This window comes from Patiria miniata, unplaced genomic scaffold (genome assembly GCF_015706575.1).
Source record: "Patiria miniata isolate m_02_andy unplaced genomic scaffold, ASM1570657v1 HiC_scaffold_9, whole genome shotgun sequence".
Taxonomy (NCBI): Eukaryota; Metazoa; Echinodermata; class Asteroidea; order Valvatida; family Asterinidae; genus Patiria; species Patiria miniata.
Window position 1 is genome coordinate 25,265,536 of NW_024037076.1, and position 19,000 is coordinate 25,284,535.

General features: G+C 41.4%; 2 protein-coding genes and 1 pseudogene across 4 annotated transcripts in view; 2 read left to right on the plus strand and 1 right to left on the minus strand.

Annotated features, from left to right (window-relative positions):
* Positions 1–18,664, minus strand: part of LOC119720405 (negative elongation factor A-like) — a 28,656-nt gene extending 9,992 nt beyond the window's left edge. Inside the window, exons 1-2 of one of the 3 annotated variants that reach the window (XM_038190071.1) lie at positions 18,623–18,664; positions 7,668–7,764 (exon numbers count right to left, since the gene is read on the minus strand). In XM_038190071.1, the coding sequence (XP_038045999.1) occupies positions 7,668–7,760 (93 nt within the window). In that variant the 5' untranslated portion in view covers positions 7,761–7,764; positions 18,623–18,664. Of the gene's footprint in view, positions 1–7,667; positions 7,765–18,622 lie in introns of those variants that run through there. The other 2 variants (XM_038190070.1, XM_038190069.1) reach the window with 2 other exon arrangements.
* Positions 1,524–6,659, plus strand: LOC119720407 (annotated as a pseudogene).
* On the plus strand, positions 9,943–16,814 carry LOC119720409 (high-affinity choline transporter 1-like). Its single transcript, XM_038190074.1, has 8 exons — positions 9,943–10,222; positions 10,786–10,905; positions 11,512–11,667; positions 13,010–13,158; positions 13,769–13,894; positions 14,593–14,746; positions 15,032–15,249; positions 15,898–16,814. Exons 1-8 carry the CDS (start codon positions 10,057–10,059, stop codon positions 16,444–16,446), a joined length of 1,638 nt encoding a protein of 545 aa, XP_038046002.1. The 5' UTR covers positions 9,943–10,056; the 3' UTR covers positions 16,447–16,814.
* Positions 18,665–19,000: the final 336 nt, after the last annotated feature.

Consider the following 19,000-nt stretch of genomic DNA (forward strand, 5'->3'; position numbering starts at 1 on the left):
ATAGCCACGAACCATTCTTAGCTCAGAGCAAAATTGTATTATGCCCTGCAAAAACAAGAAAGCCATTAATAATTGATTGATTACCCGGTACGCGGTAATTAATCAGCGGCATATCCTCGCTCGCTATGCAGTGCATGTAAAAATACAGCGCGAACAGCGACCTCATGCGGCCAATTGATGTGCATAAAAAAAACAGTGGCCGCATGAGGTCGCTGTTCGCGCTTACGCTCATTGATCTCCATATATACACTCTGTGTATATGGAGATCAATTCTTACACTGCACTCACAGACATATAAACGGTTATAGGGTCAAGTGAACTAATTCAAGTGAGAATTTCTACGCGAGCTGATTAGTTTCTTTTGAAAACGGAGACAGTTTGGCTTTAAAAACGGTGGAATTGTGTAAATGTAGCCAAGGATCAACTCCCAGGTTTTTGGGCTTCCATCTGATCGAGGGCAGGCTTGAAAATTACGGTTGAAAAATGGGTCCTATTTGCCTGAGAAAGTGGAAGGATGCCACTTGTAAAACGGATACATGCAGGCTTGGGAACTATCACTTTCCTGGAGGTGATTTTGTTTTGGTGTGAATATTTAAAAATGTAATCGGCTAGTCTACCCAAAATTGACAAGAAATGAAAAGATGAAGTACAAGACAATAATTTAACTTTTGTTTGAGAAACCCCAGTGATGTCGGCTTGCATGTTATTTGGCCTTGAACTTTATCGATTTTACACTTTTTTTCAATGGGGCTTGAATTGGTTCAGTGCACCCTTATATGTCTGTGACTGCACTGCATATATGCGCGCGAGAGGATATGCCACTGATACCGCGTACGGGACACTTTAACGACGAGGTCGGCATTTGACCATTGTAGACCACTCAAGGCTATTGAAAGAGTGGCTGCAGCTTGTACCAAAGTACAATTCTCACGTGATTCCGAATGGCGGTACATGTATATAATGGTGGGGTAAAATGTGTAGGTAATGACCGGTAATAACTTAAAGGGAAAATACAACATTTGCAAACATCAAAAAATAAAACTACCAAATCATTTTGAAATACCTTGCTGGACTGTTAGTGAATGACAGTGTAAAGCATCCTGTAAAATCATGGCACCTGGTATACTGTCATTTTCAAGAAAAGTGGTATTTTTGTATAAATTTCCAAAGCTGATCGGCCGATCAGCGTTGGAAACAACTGGCTTTTTTTCAAATACTGGCCCCAATTGACCATCGCACTTGTTTGCAATCGATTACAAACCTATGAACGGGTACGAGCCAGCTAGACTGGTTCCCTGACCTTACAATTCCCCAATGTATGTAAACTGCTCTGTTTCTTCTTATATTGAGTCAGGGAACCAGACTACAGGAAAATGATCGTTTTTCTTGGTTTTTATAGCATTTTCGAACCCAAAACCTCAAAAAAGTCAGTGTAACTATATTTGCTACATATTTCTAACCCCCCAATTCCATCCATTTCTGAAAATTACAGCAAAAGCAAATGATGTATATTCCCTTTAAAACCTACGGTCCCCCGCCCGGCGCGTCACATTACACCAGAGAAGAACGTGTAGAAACTGCATCTGCGAGGCTGAGGACATTTCATCGTCATCATTGTGTGCGGAGATTTCTCCACGATGACTTCAGTAGAGCAGCAGAGGATAATGAGAGAGATGGACGAGCGACGTACAGAAATCAAGACTCGGTCTCTCAGGAGGAATCCCGGCAAGTGATGCAAAAGTTTTATGCAGAATGGATCAAGAACGACAAGTATGAAAAGGTGAAGACGCAAATTCCTTGACACATTTGACAAAAAGGCTATATGCTTAAGTCGTATTTTTTATAACTAAGTTGTAGGGCGGTATGGCACTGCTTGCATGTACCGTAGGCAATGGTAGGATTAAGGGGGACCACATAAGGAAAACTGGCACTGCCTAGTATAAATGAGAGAGTGAGACCTTAACCATAATCACTTATATGAATACCTTTGGGGAACTAACTCACCGGGCTGGGTTTTTTTTATGTGCAACCTCTATGAAGTATGAGAGAACACGGCGAAAAAATCATTAAAAATGGGCCCTTTTTCACATCTGCCGCCACCACTGCATTATTCGACAGAGTATACCTTAGATCTTACTACAGTATGACCCTAATAATATACTCTTTCAGAAAGTGAAAGAGAAACTGAATAAAACACTGATTTTCACTCGCGAATTGATGTTAAAACACTGCATTTTTGGTCAAAAATCTCCCCGTTTTGTGTGTAAACCACGCGTTCAGCCAAGAACTGGTCCATTAACATCATCACAACGTTAAAATAGTGCCACTTGGGTGCGCTTAGATCTCGTCTCGTCAGCTTTCCAACAATATAACCCTCCTTATTGTGATTGGTTGAGGTGTAGGATCGCATGTATTCGTTTACAAAAGAATTGTTCATCTAAACTCCAATAAAATTTGCCGTTGCTCATGGCTCAGCGCGTAGGGTCTGTTTATTGTACACGTGCTATAGCAGTGCTAGTTGATATACACAGAGCCCGGGAGCTCTTATCTCTATGTCCAAGGTCATGCGCTTTGGCCGGTTTACATGGGGTTTTTATGACCACAAAGGATTTGATATGAGTACATAACATGATCATTGCTGCATAGCATCAACGCGAATCCAACTCAAGGTTTTTGCTTAAAAGTAACAATCACGATCGATCGGATTCTGCCTCCAGTCGAATATGCCCCCACCTACTGGTAAACAAATGCTAAAGGGGGAGACTTTGACCGGAAAAGGAAAACCAGCACTGCCTAGCTGAGAGAGGGGGAGATCTTAAATGTAATTACTAACATGACCACACACTTGTTTGCAGCATATAATTAACCCTAGTCACTATAGGGAGATGATAGTACATGTACTATATTTAGTGGCGTATAGGCATTCATGGAGCTATGGCCTATTTGGGGGTCACAATTTGCGGGGGGGGGGAACTTCGGGGGAGACTCATTTTCTTGAGGAGGCTCTACAATGCATTTTTATTGATGAAATAACCTCACAAAATGGTGGCTTAACCAGCTAGTTTTCCCAGCCGCATATACGTATCCCGTACCCCTGCACCTTTTTAATGGTCCCTGTTTATCATGTCCCACATGCACTCAAACCGAAAAGAATTCCATACCTGGACATCACTTGACACCCTGTGCAGAAACCCTATGAGACTGGTCTGAACAATTCCAAGTGTTTTCTCAGTAAATGCTTCTGTTAAAGTTTACTTTTTATAGGACATGTGTTGCTTTCTGATTGCAGGGAAAAATTAATGGTGTTCATGGAATTCTTTTCGTCAAACGTTCAAACTGATATGCAAATTATCGGGAGTCGGAGTGGCCTATTTGATGTGCTGGCATAATTATCTACCTGAAAAGATTGCAAAATAAAAGAAATTCAGACTAAGGCTAAATAATGTGGGTGGGGTCACGACTCTCGGCCAGTACGTATAGTGTTCCCTCCATTCGCATCGCAGCTTGGCCACTATGAAAATATCCAAAGTCTTAAAGACCTCGGAGCCCCCTTCCCGTCTGATACTGGCTCCGCCCCCGATTTCCAAACTCCACTTTATAAGAGCCCCTGCAAATTGGAACCATTTCTTTGGCATTTTTGCAATCGTGTCACTGCATGCTCGACGCTATAAATATCCCACGCAGAAACTCGGAAAATATGCAGTACTTTAAATCCATAGCAATGAGTGTTATACTTCTTTGTCTCCGTGCTTAGGATATGGAAGTTCTTGGTTTCGAAAATGCCGGTACACTAGCGGAGACAGTATCGCAGTTCGTCAGCGACAAAAACGGCCGAATATTGGACTGCGCATCCGGAACAGGTCTCGTGGGTCTAGAGGTAACCTAAAACCCTGTCTGTCTGTCTGTCATGGTGTCTGTCTGTCTGTCGGAGGTGTGTGTTGTGTCCATCATATTTCCAAAAGGCTAACGTTTTCATTCACGTTCAATGGCAGCTCAAGAACCGCGGTTTTCTTCGCATAGATGCGCTGGATGCCCACAAGGAATCCTTGGATTGCAGCAGAGGGAAGCAAGTGTATACCAACTACATCTGCGAGTACCTGGGACAGAATCGCCTGCCCATCGAGGATGGTAATGTTCAGAAAAGATATACCGTTCCTGTTATTCCTGCTTGTTATTCTATTTTGTCACTGGACAAATCTGCGATGGCCCTTTAGCCAGATATCTTTCTTAGGACATACGCTGACTGTGTGCCAGATACCGTGCTTGTATCATCAAAGGCACTTGGTACTTAATAATACTTGGTTGGTTCTTCTCCTAAGGACTTCCTCAAGGGAGTACAACTATTAACTAGGATGCCAGAAACACTGGGGCAAGCCCCTTCTCTTAGCGACAAGTGTTACTGGATTCTTTTACGTGCGTTAGGCCTTTTACAACACACGGGACCTCCGGCTTAACGTCCCATCCGAAGGAAGAAGCAATAATTGCTAAGTGCCTTGCTTAAGGGCACAAGTGTCCGGGCCCAGGCTTGAACTCACGCCCCTGTTGCCTCTGATACACCAGAGTCTGCGGTGCTCTTAACCGCTAGGCCATGACACTCCCCAGTTCCCCCAAATATTTCTTTTTTGCGATGGAAGGCGAGGAAAGAAACCATCGCATTGGTTATTTGGTCATACGTACTTTTCTCTTCGCATAGATACCTATGATGCAATCACCATGAGCGCTGCTTTCGGGAGCGCCCACGTACAACCTGACTGCTTCCCGGAGCTGCTTCGCATAATCAAACCAGGTTTGTGTCATGTCCGGTATTTACAATATTTACGAAATTTACTCGAAGAAAATGAAAAATTTGCAGAGGCAAGTATCAAGTCCTGTTAAAAAAAAACCCAAGGAAAGCCTAGTAGAGCAGGTCCCTAAGCATAATGTGTACACATTCTATTCAATTGATTCAGATTGGCGATTGAGCCGGATTTAGCCTTAGATTCATTGACATTACCGGTGATCTTCTTTTACACGGACAAATGAGGGCGCTATTGCTGTGATGTCATTTCAGGAAGATACTGTTCAGTTGAGAACTTTTTGTGAACCCAAAACCATTTTGTGAGAAAACTTTGGCCAGCGTACTATCATGTGCTGAATCGACAACGAATCACCAAAGAAAAGAAAACTCACGAAAGCAAAATATCCAAAATGCTTGCAACTTTTGGTGCCAAACTAATTGTAACATACAGAGGTCTCTGCCTGAAATGACATCACACTATTTGCTCATGAATATGGACATTTGCATTAGCATAAAAAACAAAAAGGCAACAAAACACCCTTGAAAATCGCAAAATGAAAATTGAAAAATGATGTTAAATGGGGCATAAAAGTTACAGTTTTAGAGGTGGGAGGAAAAGCCCAGAAGAATATCCTGGGGAAAACCCACAGAATCAGGCAGGGACTGAAAACCCAATCCACATATTGGCCCAGGCGGGATTCGAACCTGGGTCACAGCGGTGGAAGGCGAGGAAAGTACCGCTTCGCCAACCTGACTCCCACAACTTGTTTGCTTCTATAATAGGAGGCTACGCAATTTTCAGCGTGAGTGAAGATACCCTCATCCTCGACGAATGCTGCAAAAATGGCCAGCTGGATGACATCTTTCACAAAATGGCAGCCAAAGGAACGGTGGAATATGTGGAGAAAAAGCGGCACGTGTACATACAATGCGGACACGACGGCACACCGGAATATTGCTATGTATTTGTGTTGAGGCTGATTTGAAAGAAGTGAACATGTTCATTTAAGTGAACAGGTTCATGTTCAATAGGTGCACGTCATGAATGTTACACATGATTTGTCCATATATAATTAATATATGAGACCTACCTTTTGGTGAAAACTTTTGTAGAGTGCACTTTTCTAAACATTTAAAATTAAGTAAATTGGACACTAGTTTTGCATTTATAACAATCATAGGTCCTTTATTAGTTACCCTCATTTTTTGATCTGGTGGTAATGGAATGTATATGGGTTGTACTCCTTTAATAGTGATTAATGAAAATCATACGGGTGAGGTTTGTTACGAGTGAGATTTGTTTTAATATCTGAAATTATTTTTCTAAAAACATGACTTCGTAATAAGTTACAATATTTGTACTTGTTTATTCCAAGAATCATCGAAAGCCATTTGGTTTTTGCTTTGTCGTTAAGGGGCGGCCATTTTTAACAATGTGTGCCACGACGACGTATCTAAAACTGCGGGTTTATTTCCTTCATTCAGATAATGTAATATTGGTTTTTTTTTCAAAAATTGTGACCAGCTCCATACCTTATCTTTAAAACATTATTGTAAGAAGATATTTAATAAGAATTTATTATCAAGTTGCTTGATATTCGTGATTTTTTAAATAACAATGCTAAGTCAAAAGGAAAAGGGAACTTTTGCAGATTTTACATTGTGTGGTTTTTTGAGAAAAAAAAATAGGTTGTAATGTGGAATTTTAGTCAATTTTGATTTCTGGCTGCATTAAAGTCGAATTTAAATTACTCAAAGTATGAAAATTGACTTGTATCTAGCAGTTTTCAGTTTCTTTCCATTTTCCGCTGTTTTGGTTCAGATATCTATATCGGATAAGCAGGTTGTGGTTGGAAGGAATTAAACAATGGTAAAAATTGGACTACAAGTACTTTTCACTTGTTATAACTTCTTCCAGTGTATGGTTTGCCCCCCCCTTTCCTGCACATGCTTGCCCAGTTGGCCAGATCACGCAACCAGACTGATCCATTAGCCCCGCCCACTGAAGTTTGGACCAATCACAGCCGTGATTAATGTCCTACATAGTACATACATGCGCGCATGCGCATTATGGCCAATCACAGACGTGATTTAAAGGGGTAATAGGACCTGAAATTCTCGAATTTTTCATGTTCTGGATTTTTAAAAAAATCCTAGTCTGGTTGGATGGAAACTAACTTGTACCTTACCTTTCCCCGAGTAAAAAACCCCGGTTGGTTACATCGGACGCGGCGGACATTTTGTGACATAAGCAGGCATATTTCAAGCCTGTCTTTTCGATGTATTGTACAGCTTGTATGCTGTCTGTCATATAATACTTCCAGCTCAAATACATGTTGTTTCTTACACGTCCACAGAATGCGAATACTGTGCGGTGGGATTCACTCAAGAGCTCGATTTCTTAAAATAATTATTATGACCCCCGAAATTCGTTATCGCATGGTTCTCGCAAGCATAACATAACAAAACGGTTCTCGGACCGCTCGTCTCGCCTGCTTTCGCGATTATCTTAAAAGAGTGACTTTTGACCTCGGTATGTAAAAAAAAAAAGGTAAAGGGGGCCAACCTGTGGTCAAAGGAACGGAGTGTCCATCCCTCTTTCGCAGATAATTACTCGAGTCAATGACTCGACTCGAGTCTGACTCGAGTCACAATTTTTGGCGACTCGACTCGACTCGAGTCCCTAAGGGTAAATGACTCGACTCGACTCGAGTCGACTCGAGTCCCTAAGGGTAAATGACTTGACTCGACTCGAGTCCTTCATCGGAAGACTCGACATGACTCGAGTCCCTAAGGAAAGATGACTTGACTCGAATCCCTCAACGGAAGACTCGACTCGATTCTCAAGAATAAAAGCAAAACTTTGCGAAAAGTATTGGCAATGACTTACCGGTGCAAAATTTATCTTCACGTCACTTTGCGGATACAGTATGGTAAAGCGGCCGCTTGTCGTGTACAAACGTGTCACAGACTCCCACCTCATGGTTCTGGAAGGCACAAAAAAATGCCGTTTAAAACCTGGGTTGAGAGGAGTAATTGAGGTAAAGCGCCCTACTCGAGGGCACAACACGCATGACCACGGCGGGGCTCGAACCCACAATCTCACGATCATGAATCCTGTGCTTCACTGATAGACCACGCGTGCCCCTTGGTATGTGACCTTTGACATCATTACAATAATGAAGGTTGCCATGTTGCATTTATGATTCAGGTTTTGTTCCAATTGGACTTCAAGAGGCATTAATTAACCCCGCCCACCGGGCGTGTGGGCAACAACACGTCACTGCAAATGGGCATTAATAATCACGGCTGTGATTGGCCATATGCGCAAGCGCGCGTGTATAGGGCATTAATCACGGCTGTGATTGGTCAAAGGTTCAATGGGCGGGGTTAATGGGTCGGTCCATTGCTTGACCTGGTCAACTGGGCAAGCATACGCATTTCCATACCCCCCCCCTCCAAAAAAATCACAACATGCAAATGTAGATCCAATACTACAACTTGCATTTGGTCTTGTTATGCATTGCCTCCCCCTCATATCCCCCACTGGCCGTAGCAAGTTCGAAAAGCACGGGGGTGGGGGTGGGGGTGGGGGGGGGGGGGGGCTTAACCTTATTCCTTAATAGGGGCGCCCTTTTCTATTTGATGTTACACCCTGCCAGCTCCTGGTCTCCTAGCTCCCAAACCCAGTTCCACCGCTTATGGTATGGCAACTGCAGTGTATGTATAGGCCTTCCCGATGATCGAAAACGATCGTACGATCCTGTTACTTTGTTTCCAGGGACACCAGACTACAGATTGACATAACTTATTTGTTTATATGTACCAGATCATACAATAATTTGGGACTTGTCAACAGTGGAAGGGGGGGGGATGCCCCAAGTGGAAAAAGTGAGGGGGGGGGGTACTCTGCCAATGCCCCCCCCCTCCCCCGCCAGTGCCATAGCCACAAACTTCGGACATTGTCCCGCATGTAATGCACTCCGGATATATGAATTGTCACTTATTATCTTAACGACATCAAACACACCATGATAAGAGCAAGTCAAATATTTACATACACTATAAAATACTATATTTATTGAATGGATCTGTTCGAATAAATCACAGTTTTCACTATAATCTTCAGCCCACTGTGCATGTGCTTTGCAAGACGCAAGAGACAGGTAAAACTATCGCCTTTTTTGCACTATTAAGTTTAGTTTGTGTTTAACTGGTGTTTGGATCCTGTGGTTCCAAACATATATGTTGGCTAAACACAGACGGTTTTACAGTTATTCACAAACTGGTTTATTTGGTTCTTGTCACAGTTTTTCCATTTTATTAAAGGAAAAGGCTTAGCTATACCACGGACGAAGTGTTGCGATGTACATGATTCAGTGAAGTTTTTTGGTTTTCTGAAAACCCATCAAATTTCTCATTAATCGAATTGAATGAAAAGCAAGCAGTGTAGTTAACAATACCACTATTGTCGGCAACCATCACAAGTCCTCACAAGTCCTCACAAGTCCCATTTTTTTAACTTTTGGCATCAAAATGCGCTACGTTAGGTTAATGAAGTAAGTCGGTCATCTACAAAGACCTCTTTGAGCTCTGCATTTGAGAATAATAATGCCTTGAATTTTTTTTGTTTTATCACATACATTTGTAATTATTTCCCATAATTATACTATCTTTGGAATTCAAGTTTTAGACAGTTTGTTTTATTTGGATAAACGACTAATTCAGTAATCTTTCAGCATCACATGGACAATTTCCGTGATACTTTGGAAAAATACTGTGTTAGCATACGACACTGAATATGACCAAAGCGTTATTTGCTGCATAAATTCCTATTTAATTACCAAAACAGTACTTTAATTATGATTTTTTTCGGCAACAAAGACTATGTAATGACATACAATTCGGTCATTTACATTTATGGAAAAAGTCTGCTCTGCCTCATATATTTAAATCATTAAATTATGTTGCCACCAGAAATCTTGGACGGACTTCATTTTCTAGGCGGAGATAGGATTTCTGGCCCACGGTCTGTTATATTGTTCATTCACTGTTACTTGAAATAGACTTGTAAGGGACTCAATACGACACTGGAACGAAGTTGCTTAAACAATCATGGAGAAGTCGAAATAGGGGTAAACTCTAAGTGTTGTAAAACTTGTCGTTCCCTCTGTGCAGATCGTGGATTTTCTGTTCCTTCTGCAGAGCAGACAGCCAATACGCCACAGGTCGATTTTCCCTCTTGCCCTACTTGCAGGCCTCTGATTTAAGAATCCAAGATGGCTATAAACTGGGGAGGAGTGGCCGGCATCATTGTCTTCTACCTGCTGATTCTGGCCGTCGGGCTGTGGGCCTCTCGCAAGAGCAAAGGATCCAGTGATCAAGAGGAAGTAATGCTGGCTGGCAGAAACATTGGAGCAGTGGTTGGGATCTTCACCATGACTGGTAGGTTTAATGTCCAAGTTCATTACGAAAGTGGTCAGAAATTTGTATTTTTTCTTCTAAACAACAAAGGTTGAAGTCCACTCCTATGCACCTATCAATTGTCCCCTACCCCCGCTGTCCCTGTTCTTATTTCAGGGTTATAGCCACATTTTCAAGCCCGAGGGTGGGGAATTCGGTCACTCACAAACATTTTACCATAAGGCTCACACATGCATGTTGGAGATTGTCACTTCTTGGGTGGGGCAACCCGGGGGAAGGGGAAATTCATAAATGCATTATTACAATAATTAGATATGATCCAGAACAGGGTTGTCAACTTGTATTTTTATGGACCAAGGTTCTCCCTGTTAAGGCGTTGTAGTCTCATCGTGCCCATACACTTTCTTTTTTCAGGATTTATTCAATTTTTACATCTTATCAGTGTGTTTTCCTGGGTAAAAAAAGTGCTCTCGATCAGATATTGAGATTCATTTGCAGCATTTGCTGCGCAGTGAAGATGTGTGCAACATCTCTCCTTTTTTTCTTCTTAATTGTCTTCTTCCTTTTCCCCTTCTTCTCCAAAGCTACATGGGTGGGAGGAGGTTTCATCAACGGAACAGCTGAATACGTCTTCAAACCTTATGGGAATTCTGGATTAGTCTGGACCCAGGCAACTTGGGCATATTCAATAAGTCTCGTTCTAGGTACAGTCGTTTAATCTTTCCTCAAATAAAGTTCGAAGAAAGAGAAAAATTCTTACTGGAATAAGGGTCGAACGCATTGGAAACATTAGCAGAGCTGTAGGCCTACTACCCAAGCCATCTCGAACTAGGGACCACCAATGAAGCTTAAGTGCCAGCTTGATTTCGAAGGTTATTATCTGAATTCTTTGATTTGTTCTTTTTTTCATTGGCAATTCTAGCGTTATGGAAGAAAATGTATGTCTGTGGCACTGACAGACCCAATAGACCTTTATCATGCTGCCACCATTTTAGCCATGTTCCCTGCATCCAATAACAGTACTGAATGATGTTTTGTTCAAAAAGGAACCAGACTATTTTTCCGTCCAGTTTCTCTTTGGTTACGTTGATTTGAATGGGAAAAAAAATCAAGATGGCCGCAACATGATAATGGTCTATCACCCATGATATCTAATTAGAGATTCAAGGAAAAGATCCAAAACTCATGGCCTTTAATCTCCTTGACGTAATTGCTACCAGATGATGGATGAATAATATATGAAAAATACATTTTTAGTTCTGTTCACCGAGCTCTTCAATACAATAATGGTTGGTCTTGTACCCTATCAGGTGGTCTGTTCTTTGCCAAAATCATGCGATCGAAGGGTTACTTCACCCTGCTGGACCCCTTCGAGAACAAGTACGGCTCCCGCATGTGTGGGCTACTCTTCATTCCCGCCATAACAGGAGATCTCTTCTATACGGCCGCCATATTGAATGCTCTAGGTAAGGGTCGTCTGTAAAACTCCAGACATCAAGTCTCTATTCACATGCACTGTGATCCCACTCCACACCACTTCAAATTTTATATGATATCACCACAGATTAAATTATTTACAAACAGAAAATTGGGTTGAATTTTTAAAGGGGAAAGGTCGATTAAGCTGACTGGATTATGAAAAACACATCGTTGCATTATTGCATTGAACTTGGTGCTGATGTATACATATTACCCTTAGAAAGTTTTGTTCTCGCGGAGTTACAAATGCATCGTGCATTCCTGTAGTGACCATTGCCGCAAGAACATGGTTTTAGCAAGAACTTGGTGTATGAATGTTACAGCAGATTGTAAGCAAGCTCAGTTCACTACGGAACACCTTAACTTGATTTTTATGCTGCAAGTGAAAAATTTCAGGGACTGAAAACGATATGGACCGAAAATGTACATCTATTCTAATCACCATAAAACAAATTTGAAAATAAAAAGATAATTACTTAATCAATTTTTTTAAATTGATTTCATTTATTAATAAAGAGTGTATTGAATTTATTAATAACATTAATACATTTGTGTCTCATGTTTTAATTCACTTTTATGAGATATGTTTGTTGAAAACACTGATAAGATTAAGCCCACTCCACACCACTTCAAATGCAAGTGATATCACAACAGATCAAATAATTTACAAGCAGAAAAAAGGGCTTAGGCTAATTATAGCTCCACTCTTGACTAGTAGTATTGCCAAGTGCAGTAGATTCTTGTGACACCTAACAGGGTGCGTGACCAACAGAAAGTGACCAAATTAGAAAAAAAATAGTTTGAAAAATATGTGGCTCACGTACTCCTTTTACTAAAAATAACATAGGGATCAAGTTCATTCTATTGATTAGTAACTGTGAACATTTCACGTAACTTGAGTACTCTATTCCCAAGTTATGATGACTATTTTCATAAAGAGATCACTACATTCAGCTGTCCACCACTGATCATTATTTTACCGGTCTGCGAGCTATGAATACGGCACCCATGAACGTTTTCCCACCTCCATTAAGAAAAAATACCTTGCAACGGAAAACAGACAAATATAGCTTTCACTTTTGTCGGGAAAAAAAGAGTTGACTTGTTTCTCATACTCGGAACACCAAATCTGACTGTACAAATAATGTTTCGGTCTTGACTCCAATTAATGAAAATCTCATTTGTATTGGAATGCCTAATAAATAGAATGACCAAACAGTGTTTTGACTTCAAAAACAATTTTTGAGTTAGCCTGTTTTGCCTTCTAGCCACCGCTTTCAACCAAAACCTTCCAACCAAAACTTTTTTTTATCTTGTTTCAATTATCAGGATCGACCGTCAGTGTGGTACTTGAGCTAGATAGGACACTGTCTGTCATTGTTTCCGCCTGCATTGCTGTGTTCTACACGTTCATCGGTGGTTTATACTCGGTAATCTACACTGATATTATTCAGCTCATTTGCATGTTTGTTGGCATGGTAAGTACAACAAAAATTAAGACAGGGTTGTTTGTCTGTGCGCAACTTCAAAGAATCAAACATCAGGCATACATGCAACCTTTCTTCAGATATCAGCTGATTTCCTTCTTTGATTTTCTTTTACTTCTCAGGCTATTAAAAGTTGAAAAACACAGCGGACAGTGCTTGGAGTTTCCTTTTTGTGTGTGTGTGATTTCTCAATTGTATTCCGGAAATATTGATATCAATGTAATAAAGTACATGTACCACATGCTCATCTGACCCGTGTTCCCGCATTCATGTGCCAAAAGAGTAAGCAATATTCAGGCATATATAATGTAAACCAAATATCCAATGTCCAACATTTGGCCAATGTCCAACATTTGTTGTATTTGTCGCTTTTTTTAACGAGTGCCCCCTTTTTCACAAGCGGCAGTTTTCAGCGAGTGCACTCTGGAAATGTGGCGCTAACGCCGGTAATTGTGCCGCCATAAAAAAGTGTTATTTTCTGATCATGAGTCCCCATAATTGCCAGTTTGAAAAGTGCCCTGGGCCCATAGGAAGATGGTGTCCATGCCAAGCCCCCCCCCCCAACAACATGACCTCGCCATACTTTTCCTGACTCTTTTAGTGGATCTGCGTTCCCTTTGCGATGACCAATGAGGCAGTGGAGTCGATTGGGTCAACTTCTCAGGAATGGCTCGGCACTATTGAGTCTGATCAGGCCGGACTGTGGATAGATTCTGCCCTGCTACTAGTAAGTTAAACCAAACTCCTTTTTAAACCTTAAACTTTTATGAATGAAATGATCTTCATCTTCAACTTCTTCATCTGGAAACATGGCAACAGGCCAAACTTGGCCCATGACGCCATGGGGTGCTGAGTGTGTTCAATTCTGTCCAGGTTGGACAGCCGCCATGAACAACTCATGGGACTTAAGGGAAGTGGAGTGTCATGGCCTTGCGGTTGAGAACACCGGACTCATGCTCTGGGGTTTCAGCGTGAAGAGTGGCGTGGGTTCGAACCCACCGGGTGAACACATGTGCCCTTGAGCAAGGTACTTATCCATTATTGCTTCGTCCTTCGGATGGGACGTAAAGCCGTAGGTCCCGTGTGTTGAGTAATCCAATGCCACGTAAAAGAACCCAGTGACACTTATCGCTAAAAGAAGGGATTTGCCCTCGTGTTTCTGGTTTCCTGTATAAACTCCCACGCGGATTATTTAGGAGATGAACCAACCAAGAACCAAGAAGTGATGGACTGAGGGAGTTGATTCCAATCAGTCACCCTTAGTGTCCTCGCCTGACAGTCAAGCGTCGTCAGCAATGCCGTTATTATAAATGACTGTCCCTCGCGGCGGGGGGTCTTCCCCAACTCTCCCTTTCTCAAACTTGAGGGGTAGGCACTTCTTGTACACGGAGGGAGCCCGTAATGAACTCACTTTCTTTCTTGCAGATATTTGGAGGCATCCCGTGGCAGGCATACTTCCAACGCGTTCTCTCCTCCAAGACTCCACGGACGGCACAGATCTTGTCCTGCGTCTCCGGCTTCGGATGCCTCTTAATGAGCATCCCGCCGGTTCTTCTTGGTGCAGTGGGAGCGAGCACAAGTAGGCCTAAGGGGCAGTGGTGCATCCAAGCTTTACTGGGGGGTTGTTCAAGTCCAAGATTATCAGTTGGAGGGGACATGATTTGCATCCGACTAAGACCAAAGGCCAGAAGCAATGAATTTGAGATTTATGTAAAATATTGAGTAATGGCTTTTTGCTGGGGAGATTTAAACAGACTTTGGTGTAAATGTTCTAGGAACAAGTTATTAACATTGGACATTGTATTTTACTTGCTTATGTTTTAAAATCTTTTTTAAGTGTGGTCATTTTACTTTTACTTGACAGGCTGGAATGATACGACCCTTGACCTTGGGAATATTGACCCGTTCAGTCAAACCAGCCTCATTCTCCCATTGGTCATCCAGTATCTGACCCCTCCGGTCATCTCGTTCATTGGTCTCGGGGCCGTTTCGGCTGCCGTTATGTCCTCGGCCGATTCTTCGATTCTCTCATCTAGCTCCATGTTCACTCACAACGTCTACAAGCAGGTGTTTCGTCCCAAGGTAATTGATGGATTGATGCCTTGCTCAGATAATTATTTTGGATACATAACTATGGCTGTTCCAAAACTTATTTCAGAGCCACCCTGTAGTCACCTGAATGAGGTCATAGGCTGATGTCATTTGAGGTCATGCATAGTTCATTCTGATGTCAACCAGAGGTTATTCTGATGTGTAAAGGTCATTCTGAGGTCAAACACGAGACACTCTGATTTAAAGTTCTCTTGTGGGTTACAGGAAGAGCTGTTTTTTTTATATTACAAATCATTTACCGTAAGTCAACATTTTTACAGTCTTTTTTATTTTGCGCAAAACCATAATTTTACCGCAAAACCAACATCGTCCTCATTCCAAACAACTGTTATCCACAAGAGAAACACTGGACATAAGTTAGAGAAAAAAATATATAGGTTTTGACCATCGATCAAAGTGTTTGTGACATTATGTCAAAACTCATTTGGAATTTCGGGTTTTCCCTTTTTTGTCTAAAATATGTTTAACTATATTTCTTTGTTATCCGTAATTTGGAACTTGCGTCGGGGGTGATGTAAATCACTATTAGGTTTTGCCCTTCACCAACATATAAACACTGTATTATACTCAGTGTGTTACCCCCTTCAGTTCTTTGGTTTTTGCTGTATGTGTCAATAGGCCGGTAAACTTGAGCTTTTGTGGGTGATGCGTGCCAGCATTGTGGTAGGCGGCGTCATAGCAACGGCGTTCGGTCTGTCAATCAACTCCGTCTACAAGCTCTTTGTCTTCTGCTCCGACTTTGTCTACGTTGTGCTGTTCCCTCAATTCCTCTGCGTCATTCACTTCTCCAAGTGCAACACGTACGGTTCGTTGCTGGCCTACATCGTAGCCCTGATCTTACGCTTTGGCGGCGGCGACTCCCTGCTCGGCATACCGGCCCTGATCAAGTACCCGTATTACGACGACGAGGAAGAAGTCCAACTCTTTCCTTACAAGACTCTGGCAATGCTCTCGTCTCTTCTAACCATTCTCGTGGTCTCCTACCCGTTAGACTACCTCTTTAAGAAAGGCACCATCCCCAAACGCTACGACTTCTTCCGTTGCGTTGTCAACCTTCCCGCTACCAAGGACGAGGCAGACTCTGATGAGGATGAGGTAAATTATGAATTGAGGAGGCGGGACTCGACTGATTCGCCTGCCGAGGAGGACGACAAATGCGAGACTTAAGCCACGTGTCTAATGTCATGGTTATGGGGTATGCATAAGACTTGCAACAACTTAATTTGATTTAATTAATCACTGGCATAAATGCATTGCAATGAATAAAAGAGCGACCCCTGCGGAACGCCAACATTTAGTGTCAGGACATTTGATATGTTCCCCTTAACATTTACGGACTGGTTACTGGTTATACGATCACTTTAGGTATATGACGTATTGATTAAATAAAATTAAATATACAGCTTTTTAATTAAGTCAGCATTGTTTCAGAGGGATTTGAAATCGGGTGGTGTTTTTTTACTACACTTTAGGCATTCCACTCAGAAAGAGAGTCAAGAAAATGTTCTAAGTATTTCCTATCAAAATTTGTAATGGTTCTCAGTCACATATACATGTCTTATCATTTTTGCAATGACTGACCTTCATTGAGATGATAAAAATGAAAAAAAAAAAAAGTGGCGTCAGGTTGCAACATTCTTTCCTAAATATTTTTTTCCACTGTGTCTACTTGAACATTGTAGCATGTAATATACAAGTTTCCATAAAGTTAATGGTGTATAAAAGGTCATTATTTTGAGCAATAATTTGAAAAATAAATTTGAGATCCATGGATGCATTGTCCACAAAAATGATTTCGGTCCATTAGAAAGCCGCCCTACATTAAACCAAATAATAAACATGTACTTATAATGTTCATGATAAATCCGTTGGCTCCATTTTTAATTGCTCAATTAATGGTAGTCATGCTTTTTTTCCGTTTCATCTTTAAATAATTAAATAAAACCTAAAAACTATTTGTTTTCATAAATATTTAAACCAGTCATAAATATTTAAAACAGCAAATACAAACTGAATTACAAGGAACCCTCCGTTTTAAAGCTATAGTCCATCATTTACAGCCATCCGAAAAGTAACTGGCGTAATTATTGTTGAAAAACAAACTTGGTTGAAAGATAGTAAGGGAACTAAACTCCCTGTGAATTTTTTCTTTCCGGGAAGCTGCCATTTTGAAGTAATCAACGAAAGAAGGCATTTCCAACGGTGATTTTTAAGAAGCACCGTAGGAAAATTTAAATTAGTAGTTCGTTTTGTTATTCAGCGCAGCGCGCACAAGTATTGGAACGACGCACACGCGCGCGCGGTTGTTATAATTCGTCGGATCAGTGCGCGACGTCGCGTATAGCTGCAATTCAAAACAATTCAAAAACATGATTCAGTAACTTTTGATTTGAAATTGAGATCTTAGAATGCTGTTTTTCTCGGAATGTACAGCTGAAGCTTAGCTGAAACTTCATCAGGTTAGTTGCTCAGTATCCTTCATTAGATTTTGAACTCTTTTGTTGCTTCAAACGAACAAAATGCAGAAATTACAAATGATGGACTGTAGTTTAAATGAAAATCGAAACCTATTTACTCCAGCTTTTGAGTGAATCCCTAAAAGCCCCTCGATGGAATGTCTTTGAAAGTGTAACAAAGACGGTGCACCTGGCCGCATATCGCGCGCGCGGCCTTACAACTTTTCGACCAATAAGAATCACCGTAATCTATGAACACGCCCACTGCACCGGCCACGTGCGGCCCTACGTGCACGACTCGCGCCACTCGCTGTCTTTCAAATGGCTCATGAAACCATGTGTAAAATGCGCAATGCACCAAAAATGCGACACTGTATATTCTGACGCGTAGTTTTTTGACAAACACTGTTGGCAGGTATTCATATGCAAATTACTCTAAATCAAAAGGGGCTTTGACTACTGCATGCGTGCATGTATTTTTACGTACAATATACAGCCATGCAAAATACAAACTCATGCAGGAGACTCGAAATGGACGCCGTTTTGTTGGCAACAAATCGTGCTTATTCTAACATCTAGATAAAAATGAGCGAATTAAAGACAAACATTACAGATTATTTTCGTACATATTCAACAATAAAAAAGACAACCTCGTGTACAAAATGCTCTACATCATGCTCATTGCAGGCAGCATTAAAAATGATTATAAATGAATCAAAGGCCCAATTAAAGAGAAGAATGTTCGTGCTCTACTGCAAATTGAGGTTTAAAATGAAGGCAGAAATATCATGTACCATTGCTAAGATGCAGGATATTGAGACGCAAGGAGCTTTTTCCCTCTTGTAGTTCTGTATGACCGAAGAGGAGATCTAATAAATTTCACTCACCTCGATAGTTCCTTAATTAAAGTTGGACTTACTCCGACGAACTCCAAAATATATTTTCCAAAACCGTCATTCAGATCATTCGACAACATTATGAGTTCACAAGAATTCCATGTGTCCATTCAGTTCAGATCAGCGCAAAATGAGCATTCAAAGGTATGCAGTTGTAAATTCCAATTCAGTTCTGCAACTCATAAGTTCTTTGTGACAGGTTCTGTAGGCCTACAGCTAGCAATGTTCAAGCCAATTTTTCACTGGTGACGACGCCGCCGAAATGTGTCAGCGGCGAAGGACGGTTGCAGTAGCACCGGGCTCGGTACCCGCGGCAGGTTTCACGGTCGACTTGACAGACCCCAAGCGTCTAAATTCAACGTTTTTTTC